Genomic DNA, 23892 nt, shown 5'->3' with positions numbered 1-23892 from the left:
ATCTGAATCATGCGATCACAATGTTAAAATTAATCAAAAACACTTTTTATCTTATTTTCCAACACCACTGTAACTCAAAATCCAGTCAACAACATAGATGTCAAGACGTAGATGACGCGTTCGCTATCTGACGGTACGTCTGTGGGGCCGCCATCTTGGCGCGGGCAAAAGAGTGAGAGTGCAACAGAGTTACAAGGGCAGACAGCATCGAAAAAGCCAACTTCCTTTGCTGACGCCCACAGATACGATGGGTTTCTTGCTCTGATGTTAGTGGTCTGGCTTTAAATATGTACAGGACTTCCGACCGGGTTGTTTATTATAAGTTGTTACCTTATTTAAAGTACAATGCACCCGCTGTTTTGGAAGTAAATGTGGAATCTTTCACTATGTGTAATACTGACCATCATCTGATTGTGAAAAGCCAGACTGGTCATTTTAATGTTGCTGGCAGAAAGCACCTCCTGGCTTTAAGTATCTATTTTTTTACTCAGTGTTATTTTAATGTCATTAAATACAATACTTAAAATATACAACTAGGTGATCTATTTTTTTTTTGTTGGCGTTAGTAAAGCACGCAGTTCTTATCGCCCACTCCAAAAATATATTAGCCTAATTTTCTGCTATCCCACAAACCAATAAATCAGTCATCAGAAGACTGGTATTTGACTTAAATGCAGGAAAATTCTCTCGTTTTGACGATAAGCATTATTATATGCACCGCAGAGAGAGAGAGTCAGTGTGCACCGCGCTGTACAGACAGTGTATCAGTTTGATTTAGGCTTTTTAGACAACATAAAGATGATCAAAGAAGCCAGGAACATTCAGCTTTGACTTTGCTCTTTCCTTCTTTGTTTTGCCACTTTTTGTTGTACCATAAAGAAGAAAATCATGAGAAATTAGAAATCACGTGACTCGTCGGGACTTTTACCTGTTGAGACTTTAGTTTTCCTCATGTAGCTCTCTCTGTCTCTCTGCCTCCCATCTGATGATTCACTCAGAAAATTTTACTGGAATCTACTAGCTCTGCGGGAGTTTAAGTCAGAAATTCATCCCCTGCATGAGTAATTAAGCCGAGATCGGCCGTTGTGTCCTCACATGGCTAATATGCACTGCAAACTCAAAATACATCAGGTGAGAAAGGGCGTGACGACTCCCAGTGTATGCCTACATGTAGCCTAGATTAAAGACCAGTTGCAAGATGAGAGGAAGAGAAATTACCTATATAAATCTATTTGGGGAAACAAAAACTATCTAATTATAAATTCTAAATATTCAATTACACATGTTCCCTGTACATATCATAGACATAATAGGATTTTTAATTTAAAGTTGATCAGACCCACAATAAGTACCTCGATTTAACTCTAGTAAGTAATCAGTATGATGTTCAAGCTTTCAGCTTTATAACAAAACAAAAGTCATGTAGATCGGTTCAGGATTAAGCAAGGTAGGGCGGATTTTACAGGCGAAGTGGGCTTGTTTATATTGAGCTTTCACTAATCCCGCCAGTTCCAAGATGGCGGACCGGCCGATGCAGAGCAGCTACGTTTAATAGCTGTGGACACGTCATCTACGTATCCATATCTATGGTCAACAACATCAATAAGCGTGTCCGGACGTGTGCATCATTTTAAGTGTCCTCTGTAAACACTTTCGTTGTGTTGCAGTCTATTTGCAGCGCGTTTTTCTAATGTGTTGTGTTGCGGTCTATTTGCAGCGCATTTTTCTAATGTGTTGTGGTCTTTGCAGCGCGTTTTCTAAATGCTGCGCATGTGTTGTCAAATTGATGAAGATGTTTTCTTAATTTGCTTGTGTTTTGTCTTTTTGCATGTGTTTTCTTAAGTTGCAGTGCTGTGAGCTCTCAGGGCCACTGTATTTTAAAGCTCTGACAACTTGACTGGTCCAACATGTGGATGCACCAATACCACCTCTTTAGGGAGAAATCATAACTCAAAACTTCATGATTGAAGAAGAGACAAACAAAACAAACACATCAGGGAGGACATGCATGCAGACATCTTATTCTAGGTCTGTTTCCTAAGATGATGGTTGCATTTATGTTGTTGCTCAGCACATTATCATGGGCGTGTTGTGCTGTTCATCATTGCATCATTAATATTTTCATGCTGTCTTTTTGGTTATCCACCACTCTTTAACCACCCTGCTTTAAAGACGACAGTCTCAACCTTTACATCTTCATTTATAACCCAAATTCCAAAAAAGTTGGGGCGCTGTGTAGAATTTTAATAAAACAAAATGCAATGATTGTCAGATCTCATTAATTCAAGTTTTATTCACAATAGAACATAAATAACATATCAGCTGTTGAAAATGAGACATTTTACCATTCAATGAAAATTTTTTTAGGTCATTTTGAATTTTATGACACTAATGTATCTCAAAAAAGTAGTAGGGACAGGGGAACAAAAGGCTGGAAAAGTAAGCCGTAATAAGGAACAACAGCCGGAAGAGCATTTTGCAACTAATTTGGTGAATTGACAACAGGACGTAACATGTCTAGACGTGACATAAAGGGAGCATTTCAGAGGGGTAGAGTCTCACAGAGGTGAATACTGACCGGTTCACCAATTTGCAACAAACTGCATGTGAAAACTGGAACAATTTCATAAAAATGTTCCTGCTGATTCTGTGGTTGAAGATCTATTTTCTTGTTATTGCCGATAAGGAAAGATCATTCCCAGTAGCTTCTCAGTACTTAGAGTAAACTTTAAACACTTTTACTTTTATAGACCAGCATTTTTATTTTTACTGAAGTAAAATTTTAACCAGAGTAAACGTACTTCTACTTGAGTACAATAGTTGTGTACTTTTTCCACCTCTGTAGTTTTGGCTTCACTGTGGGCAGGTGCCAAGTCCTACTGGAAAAGGAAACCAGAATTTATGTGAAGCTTCTCAGTAGATGGAAGCACTAAGGTCTTTAATATTTCCTTGTAGACAGCTGACAGTGTTGACTCGAGACTGAAAACACTGGAATTCAAGCTCCTTGGATTCCGTGCCTCTAAAATCTTCGGACTCGGGGACCTTGATTTCCAAATGACATGCTAAATTTACTTCCATCTGAAAAGAAGACTTTGGATCTCCGAGCAGCAGCCCAGTTCTTCTCCTTTGCCAAAGTGAGAAGCTGATGATGACAGTGTGGTTCAGGAGTGGTATCACACTAGGAACACCACACTTGTAGTCCATCTGCTGGACCCGTCTGTGTGGTGGCTCTTGATCCCCAGTCTCCTGAAGGCTGAGCTCGTCCCTGTTGCTTGTACTCCTTTTCTTACCACTCTTTTCCCTTCTGTCAACTTTCCATGAACCTGCTTTGATACAGCCTCTGAGAACAGCCGGCCCTATCAGCAGTGACCTTCTGTGGCTTACCCTCTTCATGGAGGGCATTAACGATTGCAGCATGGACAAGTGTCAAGTCAGCAGTCTTCTCCATCATAGTGGATTTTTGATGTTAATGAGCTGTAAGGGTAATCACCAAGATTCAAACAAAAAAGACTAAGTGTTTCAGTTTGTATGAGATGAATCCAGACTATATGGAAGTTTAACTACTAAACCCGAGCAAACTATAAACTTTATCAAAGTGGTGGTGCTTGAAGATGATGACAAACACATGGCCCAGACTGAACAGGTTGAGTTTAGATGCAGTTAGCACGGTCAGACTCAGTTAACCAGCTTTAAGACACTGGAAACTCTGACATTAGGCTCAACAGACCTCAGTAACCCTCTAATCTCATGGCATACCCCCAAAGAAGGCCTCCTGATCAGATGCCAAAACAACCTCAGCTGTCTCCATTCAATAAAAGGGAGCAGAAGCAAGAATAAACTTAGTAAATGATAGAAACTTCAAAATAGATCTTTTAGAAAAAACATTTTGACACAGGTTCCCTCTGTAATCCTTCTTTATTGAACATCTTTTGTGGAAATTTCACTAAAATGTGCAAATAATAAAACAACCAACACATGCAATGACTCCAAAACTCTCAAACTCTATCTTGGTCCATCTTTTTACAAAGTCTTTTATAATGCAGAGCACCTGCGTAAAAAACTGTCTCTAAATCAACCAAAATAAAACACATTTTAAAAGGCTGATATGTTGTTTCGCCTGTCTTTTTATCATTTACACCTGTAGCACCTGCAGGATCTATCCTATTTTGGCACCATACTCCCATAATCCCACTTCTATCATTGCAATGTTTGCGTTAACTGTTTCTCTCTGGCGTGTGAGGCTAAGTGGCGTCGCAGGTGGCTGCTGGAGATGAAGGTCTTGCCGCATTGCAAACACCTGAACTGTTTGCAGTCTGTGTGGACGCTCATGTGGACCTTGAGCGATCCCGACTGGGCGAAGCGTTTGCCGCAGTGCACGCAGCCGTAGCGTTTCTCTCCCGTGTGGACGCTCTGGTGACGTTTCAGGTTGCTGGAGTCGGAGAAGCATTTTCCGCAGAGCGCGCAGACGAACGGCTTCTCGCCCGTGTGGACCCTCATGTGGGTTTTCAGGTTCTTCAAGCAGGCTAGCTTTTTCCCACAGCAGTTACACACAAACCTCCCCCCTCCACTGTCGTCCCTGCTGTGACCTGACGCTCTGTTCACACCATCCTGAGACCGCCACCGGTCTCTTCTCACGAAAGCACCGAACCTCTCTCTCGTATCTCTCCTCACTGGAGGCTGTAGCACCCTCTGATGGTTATTGTGTAAACCTGGAGGCTGTCTTTGCTCTACTATAGATGGACTGAGCTCACTGACGGTGAAAGTAAAGCTGCTGCCTGAATCAGACACGGCTCTCTCTCCAGTGTTCATCATGTATGAGCAGCTGGGATCCTCTTGCAAAGAATCCTGGGTAGTCATTGAGCCATGCTGTAGCTCTGGTTCAAGTATCACACAGTCATAATCGCTGGTTTCTGAGCTCTGGCCGGTGTTTGTTATATTTTGGATGGACACTGAGGTGGAGCTGACTTCCTCGCTCGACCATGCTTGAGCTGAGCCGCCACCTTCCTCTGTTACTTCCTGTTTGTTCTGCTGGAGTGGAGCATTTGTATCTGTCATTTGTCCAACAACAACCACACAAAGATCTCCTAGGGAGGGAGAAAAGCAAAATATCAAATCTTTCACGTTAAAGTAATCAGATTTAACCAGCTATTTTAGGTCTCATTAAAACTGCATGTACAAGGAAATTGATCATTTTTTAACAACAAAGATGATTCATATCTATACCTCTCAATTTTATATAGGTTCTGTAGAGAGCAGGTCTAGAGCAGGGATGTTTCTAGCCAAATAATTTCACATTGTATTAAATGCAATATAATAGCATTCAGAAGACAACTGTTAACTCAAGCACAGACATTTTATAAATCTATGTCCACCATAACTGTGAAAGTTGGTTTACAGAATGTGGCTAGCGCTAGCATTGCTAGCACCACCAGCCTTCAATCCTCTTTGTAGGTTAGCATCCTCATTCCTGTGCTGAATATTGTCCCCATTAGTTTTGGTTACGTAAAGGAGATTGGTGTCTTTAATTCAGGAGTTCTTTAACCAAACCTGCACTCCATATACAGTGCCATGTTAAATCATGAGTGAACTGTGACTAACCACAGTTCTTGAAAAGCTGAGTTCAATTTCACTGGCTACACTCAGGCCTGATTACCGCCAGATTTGTTGAATGAAGAAATCCCTTAAATAGAAACTGTCAGACAAAGTGAAGTAGGCTACAAGATCTCAGAAAGAAACGCATCATGCCACGATCCAAAGAAAATCAAGACTAAATGAGAAACAAAGGGATTGAAATCTATCAGTCTAGAAAAGGTTACAAAGCCATCTCCAAGGCTTTTGGACTCCAGCGAACCACAGTGAGAGCCATTATCCATAAATGGAGAAAACTGGGAACGGTGGTGAACCTTCCCAGGAGTGGTCAGCCAACCAAAATGACTCCAAGAGTACAACGACGACTCATCCAAGAGGTCCCAAAAGAACCCAGAACCACATACAAAGACCTGCAGGCCTTAATGTCCTCAGTTAAGGTCAGAGTTCATGACTCGACCATCAGAAAGACACTGGGCAAAAATGGCATCACGGGAGAGTTCAAAGGCCGAAACCACTGCTGACAAAGAACACAAAGACCCATCTTACATTTGCCAAGAAACATCTTGATGATCCCCAAGACTTTTGGAGAAATATTCTGTGGACTGACGAGACAAAAGTTGAAATTTCTGGAAGGTGTGCGGCCCGTTATATCTGGAGTAAAAATAACAGCATTTGATAAAAAGAACATCATGCCAACAGTCAAACATGGTGGTGGCAGTGTGATGGTCTGGGGCTGCTTTGCTGCTTCAGGACCTGGACCACTTGCTGTGATTGATGGGACAATGAATTCTGCTGTCCACCAGAAAACCCTGAAGGCAAACATCCGGCCATCAGTTCATGCCTTCAAGCTCAAGCGCTCTTGGGTTATGCAGCAGGACAACGACCCGAAACATACCAGCAAGTCCACCTCTAAATGGCTCAAAATAAACAAAACGAAGGTTTTGGAGTGGCCAAGTCCGGACTTAAATCCAATTGAGATGCTGTGATGTGACCTTAAATGGGCAGTTCATGCTGGAAAACCCTCCAATATGGCTGAGTTAAAACAATTCTGCAAAGAAGAGTGGGCATGAATTCCTCCACAGCGATGAGAAAGACTCATCACCAGTTATCACAAACTCTTGATTTCAGTTATTGCTGCCAAGGGTGGCACGACCAGCTATTAGATTCAGGGGGCAATCACTTTTTCACATAGTGCCAGGTTTGGACCCCCCCCTAAAAAATTAAATAATCATTCTGACACTGCATGTTGTGCTTACTTGGGTTGTCTTTGTGAAATATAAAAATTGGTTTGACGATCCGAAACATTCAAGTGTGATATATATGCAAAAACATCAGCAATTAGAAAGGGGGCAAATACTTTTTCACAGCACCATCTACTCCATATATCCTGCATATTTGCCAATGAAGTTAACCACTTTTTATGCACTGTGACTGAGGGTGAATTTTCAACAGAGATAGCCTTTGTAATGAACTGGCACGATACAATTTAAGACTGACTGACTGACTGATGGCTGGTTGTACTGTAGCTTGTATTTAATGTGTAATTAGCAGCCAAAAATCATCTAGACTAGATAAAATTACAGTGGCTACATCTTGTTTAAATTGTCAACAGATTAACTCAAACCATGGCCATTGTCGTGTCCAGACTTGTCCCAGGTCTCATCATCATCCTCCACTTTGATCACTGAGGGCGTCAGTGGGTTCGTCTCACCTTCAGACATCTGCAAACAGAAAGCGAGTGCAGAAAAAGTGAGGGCACAGGGTCAGTTAGAAACAGCAAATCTAGAATAGTGTCCTCTGTACTCACTGTTCTCTGTGTGGGGACTTGTCCTGACTCTGAGGATGGATCCGTGTCGCCACATTGTATCGTTTCCTGACTCGACGCTCTGCACAGCACCAGCTCACCTGGAGGGGTCAAAACAACACTTAAAAGATCACATCTCTCTAGCTGCACATTATAGTAAGTCAGTATTTGAACAACAGCATTACGGGAATTCAGAACAAGCACTGCAGTGTTCAGCTGATAATGCAAGCCTTTAGGGCGGCAACTAATTATCATCAATTGTTTAACTGCAGATAATTCCATTATGAACTGATGTTACTGTTTAGTCTTCAGAAGCCGAGAGTTTGATTGAAAATGCCCATCAAAACCCTTTCTTTTATGGCAAAAAACACTACTCAAATCTATTTGCAGGTGACATACCATATGGCAATTTTTTTTCATTTCTCAGGGCCTGAAGAGTTTTTTTTTTTTTTTTTTTTTTTTTTACAATCATGTATTATGGCCACTCTAAAAATGGAACATGTGAATTTTAGAGAAAAAACACAACACTTTTGAGATTATAAAGTAATAAAGTTACAATAAACCAAACTCAGGATCTTTTTAAGTTTAAAAAGTAATAAATCTTAAAGAAAAAAACAAGTTTAAAAAGCAATAAGAGGAATATTTGATAAGGCCCTCAACTGTATACTTGTGCAAGGAGAACTGTGTCCTTTTGTAAAATTTATTTCTATGTTATAGGAGATTTTTAACGTTATAATCTAAGAAATTCTATGTTTTGGTTCTCATAAATGTTTTGAGCTAGAAATTTTTGATTATTTTTCTCATTAATTCATTTCTCCATAACCCTTAGAAAACTGGCATATCAGTTTTTTTCTTGTTGTTCCAAGGTGGCCTACATTATAGTCTTTCAAGTTTTTGTCAGTTTTATTATATAGTTTTTCATTTATTGCAGGCCTATTTGTATTTCATTATTTTTAAGTATTATTGTCTTTTCATATGTTTTTGGTAACCAGTTAAATGTTTTTAGTCAATCAGTTTTCTTTATTTGAGAGTAGCTATAATACACTGTCATTGATTTTTTATTTTTTTTTTTGTTTTTTGTTTTGTAAATAATTTGTATTTTTTTCATGGATTTTTCTTAGAATCCAGATTAAAGATTTGAGTCCCAAAAATCGACATATCCTTTTTCTATTTCTTTAGAGAGGCTAAGTGTCCAGATAAATGTCTTAGGTAACCAATTTTTAAGTTGCCCTTCAAGGCCACCGTAGTTTTGAAAGCGTTTTCTAATGTTTACCTTGTTTGTACGCCTCCGTTTATTCCTGAATTTCTTGTATTTTGGGGTCAAACTCGAAATGCCCTGCGAGTTTGGTTGTATTGTTGTTCTGTAACTACATAGTCGTTAACTACAACATTTTGGTAGGTAGAAAGTAGGCTTCACCATCATTTTTGCCCACTAATGTCAAATTCTAATGGTTATTTTAAAAGTACAAACGGTCACCTCCAGATGCGCCGTTCCTTCTCGGCTCGTTGCCAGGGTGATGAGCAGGCAGCAGAGCTCGAGCGCGGCCATTGGCGAGCTGTAGCGCCGTGCCGCTAGCGGTAGCCGCGGTTCTCAGGGCATTTGCTCGGGCGTTCCGGAGCTCCACGAGCCGTAGTTTTCTCCGCAGCACCTCGTTCTCTTTGCGGCTCCGTGAGATCTCCAGCTGTAGCATGGAGTAGCCGCTGTCCACCAGCTCGCAGATCTCTGCCACCGCCGTGTTAGCCAACACCTCCATGATGGAGGCGAGCTGCGCGTGGAAGGCAGCGGCCGGAGACATCTTTTCTTAGATCCACCGAGTGCGTGGGTTCAACCAGAATAATCCAGACTACTTTGGTCGATACAGGTGACAAAAACAACAACACACGCGCCTGCTACGGTGGCTCAGATGAAGATTGACGCTAGATGTAAACACAACGGAGAGGGACCAGGAAGTGATGGGGGTGAAAGACAAGAGAAAACTCTTGCTGCGCATGTGCGAAGTATCATTTTACACTCTTACGGTTCTCTGATTAGAGAGCTGTGGAGGCCACCCGCCTGTGAAAGAGTCTGGAGGAAAGCCAGACATTGACGACAAAAATAAGTCTAAAGTCATAATAAATTTAAAAATTGTCCAAATGATGGTATAAAAATGAAAATAGTGTGACAAAACAGTCCAAAAATATGACATAAAACGCACACATTCTTGTTTCATAAGTGTGTTCATGTTTTTTTTTTCTGTAAGTATCATAATGGGCATCCAAAAGGAACCCATTATTTTTTTTTAAATATCTTATTAAAGAACTTCAATTTTTAATCTAATGTGACCTCATGGAAATGGTTATTCTTCAATGCTGATACAATTTTAGGTCTGTAAATCTAAAAATAGAATTCCTGCAAACAATGTCAAGGAACAGATGGGAATCAGATGCCATACTTAATCAAAAATGAAATGCTACAAAGTGGCATGATCACATGTTCTAAATATCCAGGGCCATTTGTGGCTGTTTTATTTCTAACACTAATACAGAAACCTGTTTTTTGAAACAGGACTCAATTCATTGTCACTTAAATCACTTTAAAGCACAAAAGGACACAACATCAAGGCAGAATCACAAAATGATATGAATATTATAATAAGAAAAATACATTTTTACCTAAATGAAGCAACTGTTTGAGGTGTTTCTTACATACAGTTGCTTCTGCTGCTGTTTTAAAAGTTCTACATATTTTAAATAACTGTAAAATGATTCTCATGAAAGCTGCCATAGCTGTTCAGTGCACTCCTTTCTAACAGATAGCACAACTGTCTCAGCTCAGATCTCATCTCATCCTGCCTTGCCGATATTTCTAAATGGATGAGGAAACATCACCTTCAGCTAAACCTATCCAAGGCTGAGTTTATTATTATTCCAGCCAGTCCCACAATTCAACCACAGATCTAGCTTGGATCAAATAAATTTATGCCCACTAAGTCTGCCTGAAATCTGGGTGTCATGATTGATGGCCAGCTAACCCTCAAGGTTTCTGCAGCCTTGATTGCTTGGTCTTGCCTATTTACCCTCTATATGGCTTCTTTCTGCATGATATAGCTTTAACTTGCATTCGTGGATGGTATGGCCAATTGTGTTAGCAATGATTTCTGGATGGTTCCTGAGCCCATGCAGTGATTCCCAGTACAGAATCATACCTGGTTTTAATTCAGTGCTACCTGTAGACCCAAAGATCACGGGCATGAAATATAGACCTTTGGTTTTGACCCTTGCTCACAGAGAGTTCTCCAGATTCTCTAAATCTTTTGATGATATTGTATTCTGTAAATGTAGGATATTTAAAGTCTTTGCAATTTTACATAGAGGAACATTTTTCTGAAATTGCTCCACAATTTTGGATATACTTTTTTCGCAGATTGGCGAACCTCTGGCCATCCTCACTTCTGAGACTCTGCTGCTCTAAAATTCTTCTTTTATACCCAGTCATATTACTGCTAATTACCCCAATTAGTTGGAAAATGCTCCCCAGCTGTTTTTTTTTAATAAGTGCCACTTACTTTTCCAGCCTTTTATTACCCTGTCCCTACTTTTTTGAGATGTGTTGCTGCCATAAAGGTCAAAATGAACTAACAGTTTTCATTAAATGTTAAAATGCCATCTGATATGTTGTTTTATGAGTTTATGAGATTTGAAAATCATTGCATCCTGTTTTTATTTACATTTAGCAGTACCCCAGTTTTTTTTTGGAATTGTGTTTGTCCATATTGTTGTCATTTCAGGGTTTTATGCAAAGCTCATGGACAAAAGGCTGCATTGAATATAGAGGAAATGTTGTGTTTCTTTATAATAAATTGTTACTGCTAAAGCTGAGCTTCAACGATAAATGCAACCTTGTTACATAAGACATCCTCTGATTCTTATAAAGCTTCTCTGTGGAACAAAGTAAAACCTGAAAACTCCTTTATTAATTGTCACGCTACACCCGATCTAAATATTTCTCTCTTCCTTACTGTCAAAGGTTGGTGTGGTTAAATGGGCGTGGTAATCATATTTCTGGTAAACATATCGCTGTATGTTGGAGCGTACACAAAGTCATTTGCAGTATATCAACAAGAGCTGACAGCTGCCCATCAGGCCCAGGCTACTGTCTCTGTCCAGAGAAAGAGGAACTGTTGGGCCATAATGACTCAGAGAGGAAGTCAGATGGACCGAAGGAAATTATGCTGCTCCATCTGTCTGGATCTACTGCAAGATCCAGTCTCTGTTCCCTGTGGACACAGCTTCTGCATGCGGTGTATTAAACGCTACTGGGATTTACGGGATGATAGGAACATCTACAGCTGCCCACAGTGCAGACAGATCTTTATACCAAGGCCTGTCTTAAAGAAAAACACTATGTTAGCAGACTTAGTGGAGGAGCTGAAGCAGACTGGACTCCAAGCTGCTCCTGCCGATCACTGCTATGTTGGACTCTAAGATGTGGCCTGTGACGTCTGCGAGGGGAGGAAACTCAAAGCCTGCAAATCCTGTCTGCAGTGTCGAGCTTCTTATTGTCAAAAACATCTTCGGCCTCATTTTGAATCACCTGCCTTTAAGAAGCACAAGCTGGTGGAGCCCTGCAAGAATCTGCAGGAGAACGTCTGCTCTCGTCATGATGAGGTGATGAAGATGTTCTGTCGTACTGATCAGCGGCCCGTATGTTTTCTCTGCTCTATGGACCAACACAGAGGCCACAACACTGTCCCGGCTGCAGCAGAAAGGGCTGAGAGGCAGAGAGAGCTGGAGGTGAGTCAACAAAACATCCAGCAGAGCATCCAGGACAGAGTGGAAGATTTGCAGCTGCTTCAACAGCAGGTGGACGCTATCAATTGCTCCGCTGATAAAGCAGTGGAGCACAATGAGAAGATCTTTACTGAGCTGATCTGTCACTTAGAGAGAAGACGCTCAGAGGTGAGGCAGCAGGTTAGATCCCAGCAGGAAGCAGAAGTGATTCCAATCATAGACCTTCAGGAGAACCTGGGGCAGGAGATTGCAGAGCTGACCACAAAACAAGCTCAGCTGCAGACACTGTTAGACACAGAGGATCACTGCCTGTTTCTAAACAATTACCCCTCACTGTCACAACTTGGTGCACCGTGCTCATCAAGAATAGACATCCATCCTCCAAGGTCCTTTAAGGATTTGACAGCACCTGTGTCCAGACTGAGAAATAAGCTTCTGGATGTTCTGATGGAGAAAAGGACACACACCTCAATTACACAACCTAAGGTGGACATTTCACAGTCTCAACCAGAGCCCAAGATCAGAGCTGAGTTCTTAAAATATTCAGGTCTCATCACACTGGATCCAAACACAGCACATACGCGGCTATTATTAACCAACGGCAGCAGAGAAGCAATAGTTATGAGGGAAAAACAGCCTTATCCTCATCACCCAGAGAGATTCACTGGATGGCGTCAGGTCCTGAGTAGAGAGAGTCTGACTGGACGTTGTCACTGGGAGGTGGAGTGAAGAGGAGAAGGAGTCTGTGTAGCAGTCGCATACAAGAGTATCAGCAGAGCAGAGAGGTCTCATGAATGCTTGTTTGGATACAACAACCAATCTTGGGCAGTAGATTATATTGACAACTGTTACGACCTTCGGTACGGCGACTACAAGAATCGTATCTCAGGTACTGCTCCAGGTTTGGAGTGTACCTGGATCACATTGCAGGTGTTCTGTCCTTCTACGCCATCTCTGACACCATGACTCTCCTCCATGGTGTCAAGACCACTTTCACTCATCCTCTGCATGTTGGACTGGGGTTCTTTTGTCGTGATTCCTCTGCTGAGTTGTGTAGACTGAAATAGACACATGCTGTGTTGTGTATGTAAACCAGTAGTTCTTAAAAGGTGTGGAGGAATTTGTAAAGCCTTATATAATTGCTACAACCAAGGATGCCTATAAGGGGGGATAAAGGGGAGAGCTTTCTGGGGCCTAATGAGGTCAGTAAAGTCAAGGTCCATTGTAGTGTGTTTTTTTATTAGATTTATTTTTGGGTCTTTTCATGCTTTTATTTGATAGAGCAATAGTGGATAGACTCGGAAACAGGGAATAGAGTGGGGAGAGGCATGCTGTAAAGCAGGGGTCATCAAGTACATTTGCACAAGGGCCAGATTTAGCCTTGACAGAGGCTCTGGGGGCCGGACTTTCAAATACACCTAAATTAAATAAATGCTTTTGTGTAATTAACATATGATTGTCTTAGTATTTGCATTTTAGTTCAAAATGCAGAACATTTTACCCACAGAATAGGCTGGGCCCCCCAAAATCCCAGACAATGGGCCCTCCCCAATTGTGATTTCGCACCAATATTAACTGATTTAAGACACTCTTTATTTGGACATTTCTGCAACATTTTTTGCCACTCTTAACCAGTTTTTGACCATTTTTGTTACTTTAAATTTTTTTGCCACTCTTTAGCCCCGTTTGCCACTTCCCTGCTGCAGATTGCCCCCTCCAACCCATTTTCACTTCTCTGCCTGGCTATTTTTTGCTATATTTCTGCCACTTTTAAAACATTTTTGAAACTTTGCCATTCTTCAACCCCTCTTTAACCATGATTCCTGCATGTTTGATCCCCTTTGTGCCACTTTTATCCATTTTTGCCGCTGTTTAACCCATTTTTATTACTTTTTTGCAACATTTTGCCATGTTAACCAATTTTTAAAAACTTTTTCGCCCCTTTTTTCCTTCTTTATCCATGTTGCCACATTTAATCTCTTCTTACCACTTTTCCTGCCATTTTTTTCTCCCTTTGTGCCATTCTCAAACCCATTTTCAACACTTAATCTGGCCATTTTCGCAGCCTTTCCACCAGTCTTAACCCATTTTTTAAAACAGATGTATTTTTTAAAATATTTACTTATAATGGCTGATAAGTGATTTTTTGTAAAAACAGATCAAATGTTAAGTCATTTGAAAAGAAATTCAGTATAACTTGTTTTTGGGATGGATTTAACAGCTGCAGACATTTTAAGTCAACCATTAAAACCACAAATATTCTTTTTTTTTCCTTTTTTGAATTTACTGATCTTGTGGGGGCCGGATAAGAAGCTTTGGGGGACCTGATTTGGCCATGGGGCCACCAGTTGATGATCAGTGCTGTGAAGCAGGCTGGATTCGAACCCAGGCCGCCCACGTACATGGGTGGTGCCTTAAACCACTCGATCATTTGCGCTCCCCCCCACTGCAGTGTTTTAAACTGAATGATAGCCACTCTTTTCAAAACATAAAAATGACATTTTTATGTATGATGTGGTAAAATATAGCTTTTAAAAAATGTAAACCACTTTTCTTAGAACAGAAAACCCTTTTTTGTGATGTTAACAACATGGATGGGTACACTGAACTAAACCGTTAGGAAAGAAATGTCAGACTTCATAGCTAAGCCATATTGTGCAAAAACGTCAGGTTATGAAGAAAATGAAGTAGAGGAAACTGAGACAACTTTGGGAAGAATTAAATAATGAGAAAAAATGGGTTAAAAGTGGCAGAAATAGCTAAAAATAACAGCAAAAATAGGGTAAAAGCTGAAATTATGGGTTTAAATGGGCAGAGCTGTGGCAAATGTGGCAGGAAAGGGGCAAAATGGGTTACAAGGGGAAAAAAGTGGCAAAAATCGATTTGAAGGGGCAAAAAAGGGGTTAAAGTGGCAGATAGAAGTTGTTAAAATTGGCAAATGGACAAAATTTGGTTTAAAATGGTAAAACACGGAAAAGGGGCAGAAAGTCACAACAATGGCTTGAGCAACGAAAAAGGGGTTCATATCATTAATGTTGTATTTTTATGTCAACATTTCGATTTTTCGATCGTTTGTATTTATGGGATTTTATCATAATTTCGATTTTTTATTTCGTGATTATGAATTTTCATCAAATTTATTATAATCATTTCTATAACTGCCTAACTTGCATATTTTTTCTGTTTTCAATTGGCGGTCATGGGCTTCCTTATTTTGTCTTAACTGTGCTTCTTAAAGAAAAACTTTTCATGCCGGAGAGTTTGGTGTTAAAGAGATGTAATTAAATGCAGCACCACGGCATTCTGGCTGGGATTTTATTTTGAAAGTTGTTTTACGGAAGTGGCTTAACGACACACCAAGGAGGAGACAACCGACTGACAACAAACAACGGTCCAGCGACCAGAGCATCGCTGTTCTTCCCAGTAGTTCATGCCACACTGTTTGTTATGGTTAATAAACTGAACGTTAATTTCAGTCCCTCATACGCACCGTGGTAGCTGGTCTTCACTGAAGTCACGTTCAGCCGTTAGTTCCCGTTAGTTATCGCTCCACGTCCGCTCGAAATGACAAGTTACCGGACGTTTCACTCCCAGCTGGCGTCCATCATGGAGGCGCTGGCCAAAGCGGCGGTGGCAGAGATCTGCGAGCTGGTGGATGAAGGCTACGCCGTCCTGCAGCTGGAGATCAGCCGGAGGCAAGAGGAGAACGAGGCGCTGAGGAGGAAGCTGGAGCTCATCGAGACCATCGTCGCCCGGGGACACCGAGGGGACGGGACCACCGGTGGGGGGCCGTTGGATTTCACTAACGGTGGGCTTCTAGGCATCACATAGACATGTCTGCAACAGTTATGACGGTGGCTGAGATTAATGGATGTGATTAGACCCATTAACTGATTTAGAGCGCCAAAACCAAAGTCCATTTAATCGCTGGTATCAGTGATGGGAATTCTCCTTTATAACCGTGATCAGATCATTGAAATCAGAAACAAGAGTCGACTCTTTTTTAAAGGACACTTTCGGATCTGTTTTTGTAGAGGCTGGGCAATACTGAAAACAAAAAGTATCTTTTTTTAGGTAGAATATACCAGGGCAGGACAATAAAAAGATATCAAATTAAAATTAATTTTGCTCATATTGCAAATTTGATATCAGTTGCTTTATTTATTGGGGATTATTGTTTTTATGTCAAATGCTTCAATTAAGAAAGAAGTATATAAGGCACAAAAAGGAAAGTTTTTGTAAACCATTCTGAAAAAATGACACTTGAATGTTTGCATAATGTGCATAAAATCTCTGCTGCAAAAAAATGAATGTATCAAAGTGGTATTTTGACATATCAGAATTAAAGCTATATTGCAGTGTCTGCAATATGTGAATTGCAGCATGCCATATTGTGATTTGATCTCATTTGTGATTAACTGACCAGCCCTAAAATAAACCACACTTTGCTTACTGGCAGACTGCTGCAGATATTGTCCATTCACTGCAGTCTTTAATGCATGCCAGTACATTTAGCATCTACACTTCCAAACCAGTCTGAATATAAGTATCCAAGACCAACTCTGTATGCAGTTTGACCTTTTGGATATTAAATCATTTTCAGTACACATGCACTGAGGGGAATCCACAAATAGCATTGAGGATTTGATATCCAAATATACCCAAAATAGATGTTAATGTTGGGAGACAACGGGATCAAATACCCTATGTTGGCCTCTCTTTTCCCCTGTTAAAGGTCGTTGTGTTGTGACTGTCTCTGTTTTTCACCCAGATCGTGCTCTGACAGCTGGACTCGTCTCCAAACCGCCAAAAACAAATGTGAAAAAGATCGGGTGGGTCCCTGTGTCAGAGGCGCCAAAAGAGCAGAGTCCTGCAAGCAAAGAGGTAAGAGTAAAAAAGACACAGTATGTATTTTAAATTGAACTTAATTTAATTTGAATTTTTGATTGAATTAGAGCTGATTGATATGTTTTGTTTAGTAGTTAGGAAAGACATTTTAGGACAGTTTAAGAGAACCTGAAAATCTGTCCTCAAGTTGTACAAACGCCTAAAATATAAAGTTAATAATATCAATTAGTAAAATATAAAAATATAAATTGTACTAAATAACTAAGTATAAATCTATGGAAGCCCATTTCTGCCACTTAAAAAAGAAAAAAAATGTGAGAGTTAGGTAATTATTTAATTAATGAAATCTTGCTCAGAAAAGGTCTAAGTTATGAAAGAGATGGTTGAAATTATGAGATTAAAAATCAAAACTATTCAGTATAAAATAATTACTATGAGATGTTAAAGTAATTATTATGAGATAAAAAGTTAAAATTATGAGATAATAAGTCATGATTATGAAAAAAAAAACACATTATGAGTTTAAAAATCAGAATTTTTAGACACGGATTGAAATTCAGAGGAAATATTTTAATGTATGAAATAGTAGCTTAAATCAAAATTATACCTTTATTTCTCCTGGGTATATTTATCTCAATTATTGCATGCTTTTGTATAATTTTGACTTTCAATCTTATTATTCTAAATTTTTATCTTTAAATTTTGACTTTTAATCTCATAATTCTTATTTAAGATTGGGTTTTGAATAATTACCTAACTTTAACATTTTTTTCTTGTTTTTATGAGGCTAAAGTGGGCTTTCAGGAAAAATATTAGTTCTACAAAGCATATTTTGGGCTACAGCTGATCTAATTATGATTAACATCCAGTTTACCCTGCACACAACAGTGACAGCTGAGACCATCAGTGGAAATATGAGTCAGAAACAGAAAATGAAACCTAAACCATCTAGGAATAAGACTATTTTTACTGTATACTTATAAGCAAGTCACTAAAACTCAGTTGGCAGAAAAGAAACCAATCAACACAAATAGATACAGCACAGACATTGAAGTAACACCACGGTACAGTCAATATGAAGTTAAACCAAAAGAAAAAAATATAACAATGCGGCAGAGAGGAAGCAGACTAAAGAGAACAAGTCATAAAAAGGGAAATGAACAAATCAGGATGAAATAAGAGCAGTAAAAATAAAAATGGCAATGAAAGAAATAAATAGTCCATAGCAATAAAACAAAATAATGGAGGGAATGAAATACAAGCAATTAAAGGAATAATAAGAGATAAAATAAAAGCTGAAAACACAATAAAAGGCAATAAAGACACCACAAAGGCATAAAAGCAGGGCTATAAATGTTGGTTTTAAGAGTTGATTTAATAGACAAGTCTTACTCTGCAGGCACGCTGTTCCAAAGCCGAGGGGCCCTGGTAATAAAAACATAATCTCCCTAAGATTAATGTCTGGACTTTTCAGTGTTGAGAAAGTAGAAAAATGTTCTTAATTGTCTAAATTACACCTTCTTTTAATTTCAGGACTCTCCTGCAGCAGCTGCAGAGGAGCTGAGTGATCAGGACATCGTTTTGATTAAGGCAGAAACTAAAACGGAGGAGGTGAACGATGAAGACACCACAGACGTACTGCTTCTCAGAGAGGAAGGTAAGAGAGAGAAAATGCTCTGATTGTAATGATAATAACCCCGAGACCAGGACTGACTAATCTGCCAAATAGGCTTTTAGAGCGCTCGTTAATCAGGCCTCCAAACAAAAACACTGTCTCATATAACCCAGAGGGGACTTGACTTCTACAAAGACTCTAACTCAGGGGTCTTCAATTAAAATTCATCAAGTTCTGCTTAAACCAACTTACTTCAAACAAAGGCCCAGAGCATCACCATGTCTAAGTTGTGATGAGTGAGTTTTATGACATATTTCAAAGGAGCTGATTCGCTAGGTAGACGCCTGTATGCGGTTGGATAAAAGTTAGTTCAGTTCATTGGTATTTTAATGATGAACTGGAGACTGCACTGATAATAAAACGATCATCGTGTATGCCATTATTATTGTGTATTATCAATAAAGGATATCAATACATATTATAAATTTAACAGCTTCAGGCCTCTCTTTCCCCATTCTTTCTCACGCATATCCCACTCGATCACTCTTTTTTGTCTAGTGAGAGAAATGAGCTTCAGCTTGTCTCATAAATATGAGCTGTAATTGTGTTGGACAGCCTCCTGTGCCAGTAAAATGACAGATATGTTTCACCAAAACTAAAACGTTAAAGGGTGCTGAAGATATAGTCGTGCTGAGTGTGCATCAAATTTGTGTTTTACCTATAAAATCACTCTCCATGATTAGGATGGATTTTTAAAATTAAAATGAGGAGCCAAGAGTGAATAAAATAGCAACAAAATATTATAAAAGCTGGTGTATGAGCTGCACTTTTGTTCCCAGTTTTTTCCGTCTATAATGCTGGTTGCAGCTTATAGATGGGAACAACTTCTATATTCGGGCCCCCTTCACTTTCTTTCTATTCTTTTATGTTGCTGCGTGAAGCAACAGTAGTTTCACTTCATTTTTTTCTCTCATTAATCTACTCTCAGTACCCCATAATGACAAAGTGGAAACAGAAATTTTTGCAGATTTATCTAAAAAATGACAAAAATACATAAATTACATTGACAAGTATTCAGGCCCTTTACTCAATACTCACTTAAAGCACCTTTGGCATCAATTACAGCCTCAAGTCTTTTTGAATATGATACAATAGAGTTTGCATACATAGATGGGGGATTTTCTGCCATTCTCTAGGACAGTCACAGAGTTGTCAGCCCAGTCTGAGGTCCTGAGCACTGCTGTAAGTAAGTTTTCATTGAGGATATCTCTGTACTTGGCTCCATTCAGCCTTCCCTCAACCCTGACCAGTCTCCCAGTCCAAGCTGCTGAAAAACACCCCACAGCATGATGATGCCACCAACATGCTTCACTGTAGCGATAGTATTGTGCAGGTGATGGGTGGTACCTGGTTTCCTCCAGATTTAACTTTTAGAATTGAAACCAAACTGTTCGATCTAGGTTTCATCAAACAGGAGAATCCTCTTTCTTCAGTCTTAGAGTCCTTTGGGTTTTTTTTTGTTTGCAAAGTCCAAGCGGCCCTTTGTGTGTTTTGCACTGAGAGGCTTCCATCCAGGCATTCTACCTTAAAGCCCTCATCAGTGGAGGGCTGTAGTGATGGTTGTCCTGGAACTTTGTCCCATCTCCACACAGGATCTCTGGAGCTCAGTCAGAGTGACCATCAGGTTCTTGGTCACTTCTCTTGCTAAGGCCCTCCTCTCCTGACTGCACAGTTGGGCCAGGCTCTTGGAAGAGTCCGGGCTGTGACAAACTTCTTCCATTTGAGAAATTAAGGTCACTCTTCTCTTGGGAACCTGCAGTGGAGCAGATTTTTTTGCAGCCTTGTAACAATCCTGTCTCTGAGATCTGCAGGCAGCTCCTTTGACCCCATGGCTTGGTTTTTGCCCAGATATGCATTACCAGCTGTAAACTCTATAGAGAGGTGTGTGCCTTTGCAAATCATTTCCAATCAGTTGAATTTACCACAAGTGGACACCAATCAAGGTTTTGAAACACCTCAGCAAAGATCCAGAGAAAGGAAAGGATTTAGCGAATCACCACAACTCTGCAAATACACTTTACATCACTCAACTTTAGTTTTCTTTTTTGTTTCTCTCAAAATTCTGATGAAATACACACTCATCTATTTAGTAAGGCATACTGGGTATCCTTTGGAGAGAAGTGTTTTTTACCAGAGGTGTTGGCTACAAAGATTAAAGTGAGACTATAAAGTATGGCTCTATGTTTTAACTCAGTGCTGTTTTATTCATGTGTCTGAAGGAGCTGAGGAGCAGCAAATGGGAGCAGACGATGGTGAAGAAGGCCCCTCAGGGACGATGATCTCGACTGCAGTCATGAAGCCGTGGGATCCAAACATTGACAGACCGTCAGAGTCCCTCAGTGTCCCAGTGTCTCCTGGTCCTGTAGGGGGCGCTGAGAGCACCTCGTCTGGTGTTGTGTTAGACTTAGCCTCCGAGTCTGACTGTGAAGAAGTACCAACAGCTGAAACAAGGAGGCCGTTCCACTCTGGAGCAGGAGGAAGTCCCGCCTCCCTGCCTGGGACGTCTGAGCTGAGTCAGGGAGCGTCTATAATGAACTATGATACAGAGCTGGACCTGAACTCCTCCTGGACCAGTCAGAGCCTGCCAAGCATGGCACCTGTTGCTCACAGGCCATCACTCCTGGACAAGGTGTCAGACTTGAACCCTGCAGCCTTCCCCATGGTGCTCAATCTCAGTGGATCCAGACTGGATCCTCTGGAGTTGAACAGATTCTGCAGGGACAGACGCTTCGTCTGCAGTTACTGCGGGAAGTGCTTCTCATCATCTCGAAGCTTAGAGACGCACATCCGTGTCCACACAGGAGAGCGGCCGTACAGCTGCGCTCAGTGTGGGAAGCGCTTCACACAGTCTGGACACCTAAAGACGCATCAGAGCGTCCACACCGGGGAGAGGCCGTTTGCCTGTGAGCACTGTGGGAAACGGTTCGCCGGGAAACAGAATTTGAGGATCCATCAGCAGAAACACCACCCGGCAGAGCGGGGAGCTGCTCCTGTTTAGCTCAACAGGAAGTGAGAGACACTGTCAGAGCTACAGTGAGACCAGCTGACCTGATCTATACTGTGATTGACAAAACCTGTACTTTACTGCTCTTATTGGTCCTTATACTTATTTTTAAACGGTGGTGTCTGAGGCCACATTTACAGAAAAATGAGCCACTGAAAAGGCCTTTAGCTTTTGTTTTAAAAAGGCCCAGAATTCAGACCTCAATGTTTAGAAAACATTGAGCAATGAAAACATGGTCGTTTTCACACCTGATAGTCTGGGGGACTTGGCCTGTTTTTGAGTGGAAATGCAACATTGTTGGTTTGGTTTGTATTCACATTGCTCTTGGTCAAAAGAATCAAACCATCTGAACACATACAACCTCTGCCCGTTGGCGGGGGCTGTCGTCACAAACATATGGCGACCAAGAAGAAAAGCAGGCATAGAAGAAGACAAAACCGGAAATCCATCTCTTGCCACCGGTCTTTTTTTCCACATAAGCAATGAAAAAACACAGAATTTACACTGTCTTGGGGTTTCTGCTTTTGCACTGGGGCATAACGAGCAGCCAGTGAGGCAGTGAGCTGTCCAGCATGTCGTTCTTTACATGAGACGAATAAATCAGCACCGACAACGACGTGTTGCTATGGCTACACCGACGTTAAGCGAGGTACCGACATGTATTTGAGTGTATTAAATCACATAGAAATCCATATATCATTACGCTTTACGCCACTTCCTGCCCGTGGTTCACAAGTTGGCCCGCTTTGCTTTCATAACCCAAATGAACCTCACCAGGCTTCTTTTGGAAGCGGACTGAGAGTCCCTGTTTTCAAGCGGACCAGAGTCCCACTTGTTTGGTCCGCACCAGAGTTCGTTTGAACTTTCACATCACTCCAAATGAACCAGACTATCCGGGAAAACGGACCAGAGTTCGTTTAAAGCAGGCCAAACAGCTCTGGTGTGAATTTTGACAGCAGTGTCTCAAGGATTTTGCAAAATGTCTTAAGAGGATAGAACAGAAAATTTACTTTTGAAACCACAGCTTCTGTTGACCTTCGTCAGTAGTTTACTCGGTGATGGAAACAGTGCTGTAGTTCGCATTCTGTAGCCTGTTTTCAACATTTTCTGCTTTCAGGCACCAAAAGCGCTGTTGTCATGTAGCCACATTGCATCAAAAGCTAAGCTTGTTGACATGAAATCACAGCAAGAAACGTGGCCTGAAACACAACAAGTGGTCACAGTTTTGGCTGAAATTGTCCTGTAAATGTGGCCTTAGATTGTATGATGTTTTTCTAAGCAGTGTGACTGTTTCATTTTGTCAGGCCTTGTATTTTTTACCATATGACCTGTCTCAGGAGGTAGCTGACACAAAATTAAACCACAACTTGATTCTGATTCATTCTTGCCTCGATAAGAACTTGGGCTATTTGACTATTTGACTTTTTTTAGTGTTCATTTTGTCTCTGCTCTACTCTATATTGTGCACAAAGTGCTGCAGGAGCCTCATTTGTCAGTGGAGCTGTAACTCCTGTTTTACTCCTTTTTATAGCATCCAATAATTAAAAACTCAAATTTTTAAAAAATGAGCACTGTGACATTAATGTGTTTGCTAATATCAAAATATTATGATCAAAACTATGTTTGGGAAACATTTGTTTAAGGTTTGTTTTGACTTTAAAGTCTGACCCCTGTCCTATGTGTTAACATGGAGGAGGCGGAGCTTATGACCTATACTACAGCCAGCCTTAGGGAGTTCTCTGAATATTTTGGCCTCATTTTTGGGGAGCCGTCATGTCATCTTTTCATACATTTGATTGACTTGAGCATTGTCAGCTGGTGAAAATAAAAATGATTAATGTGTGGAATCAACAGTAAGAGAAGAATGTCAAAGTGAATTGACTGCTCAGTGAATCTGAAAATAAAACTGCATTTTTGATGAGCATTTGTTGATTCTTTCTTTATATCTTACCCTTCAGATTCAAATCAAATTACTCACTCACTTATTCAAATTACTGACATAATTGTAAACACCTAGCAATCACCATAACAATAAAAATAGTGGAAATAGACACCACGTATCATTCAACATTTGTTCCCACAAGATTATAACAAAATCTAAACTTGTTGAAAAATAGAAAACGTGCTCACTAGGGATCAAAAGTTGTACAAATACACATAATACAGAAATAAAGATACTAACCACTAAATAAAACTTGTCCG

The 23892-nt window shown here is 40.4% G+C and overlaps 2 protein-coding genes and 1 pseudogene across 2 annotated transcripts; 2 read left to right on the top strand and 1 right to left on the bottom strand.

Annotated features, from left to right (window-relative positions):
* Window positions 1-3896: 3896 nt before the first annotated feature.
* LOC121520741 (zinc finger protein 850-like) lies at window positions 3897-9440 on the bottom strand. The gene is made up of 4 exons (XM_041804344.1): window positions 8871-9440; window positions 7397-7494; window positions 7214-7310; window positions 3897-5084 (listed from the first exon to the last, which is right to left on the bottom strand). Exons 1-4 carry the CDS (start codon window positions 9187-9189, stop codon window positions 4198-4200), a joined length of 1401 nt encoding a protein of 466 aa, XP_041660278.1. The 5' UTR covers window positions 9190-9440; the 3' UTR covers window positions 3897-4197.
* Window positions 9441-11563: 2123 nt separating this feature from the next.
* LOC121519874 lies at window positions 11564-12892 on the top strand (annotated as a pseudogene).
* Window positions 12893-15512: 2620 nt separating this feature from the next.
* On the top strand, window positions 15513-23612 carry si:dkey-7l6.3 (zinc finger protein 629). Its single transcript, XM_041803181.1, has 4 exons — window positions 15513-15971; window positions 16935-17047; window positions 18545-18668; window positions 20906-23612. The coding sequence occupies exons 1-4, from the start codon at window positions 15728-15730 to the stop codon at window positions 21682-21684; spliced, it is 1260 nt and encodes a 419-aa protein (XP_041659115.1). The 5' UTR covers window positions 15513-15727; the 3' UTR covers window positions 21685-23612.
* Window positions 23613-23892: the final 280 nt, after the last annotated feature.

This window comes from Cheilinus undulatus, linkage group 13 (genome assembly GCF_018320785.1).
Source record: "Cheilinus undulatus linkage group 13, ASM1832078v1, whole genome shotgun sequence".
Taxonomy (NCBI): domain Eukaryota; kingdom Metazoa; phylum Chordata; class Actinopteri; order Labriformes; family Labridae; genus Cheilinus; species Cheilinus undulatus.
The sequence above is the reverse complement of the archived record's forward strand: the minus strand, read 5'-3'. Positions and strand labels throughout refer to the sequence as shown.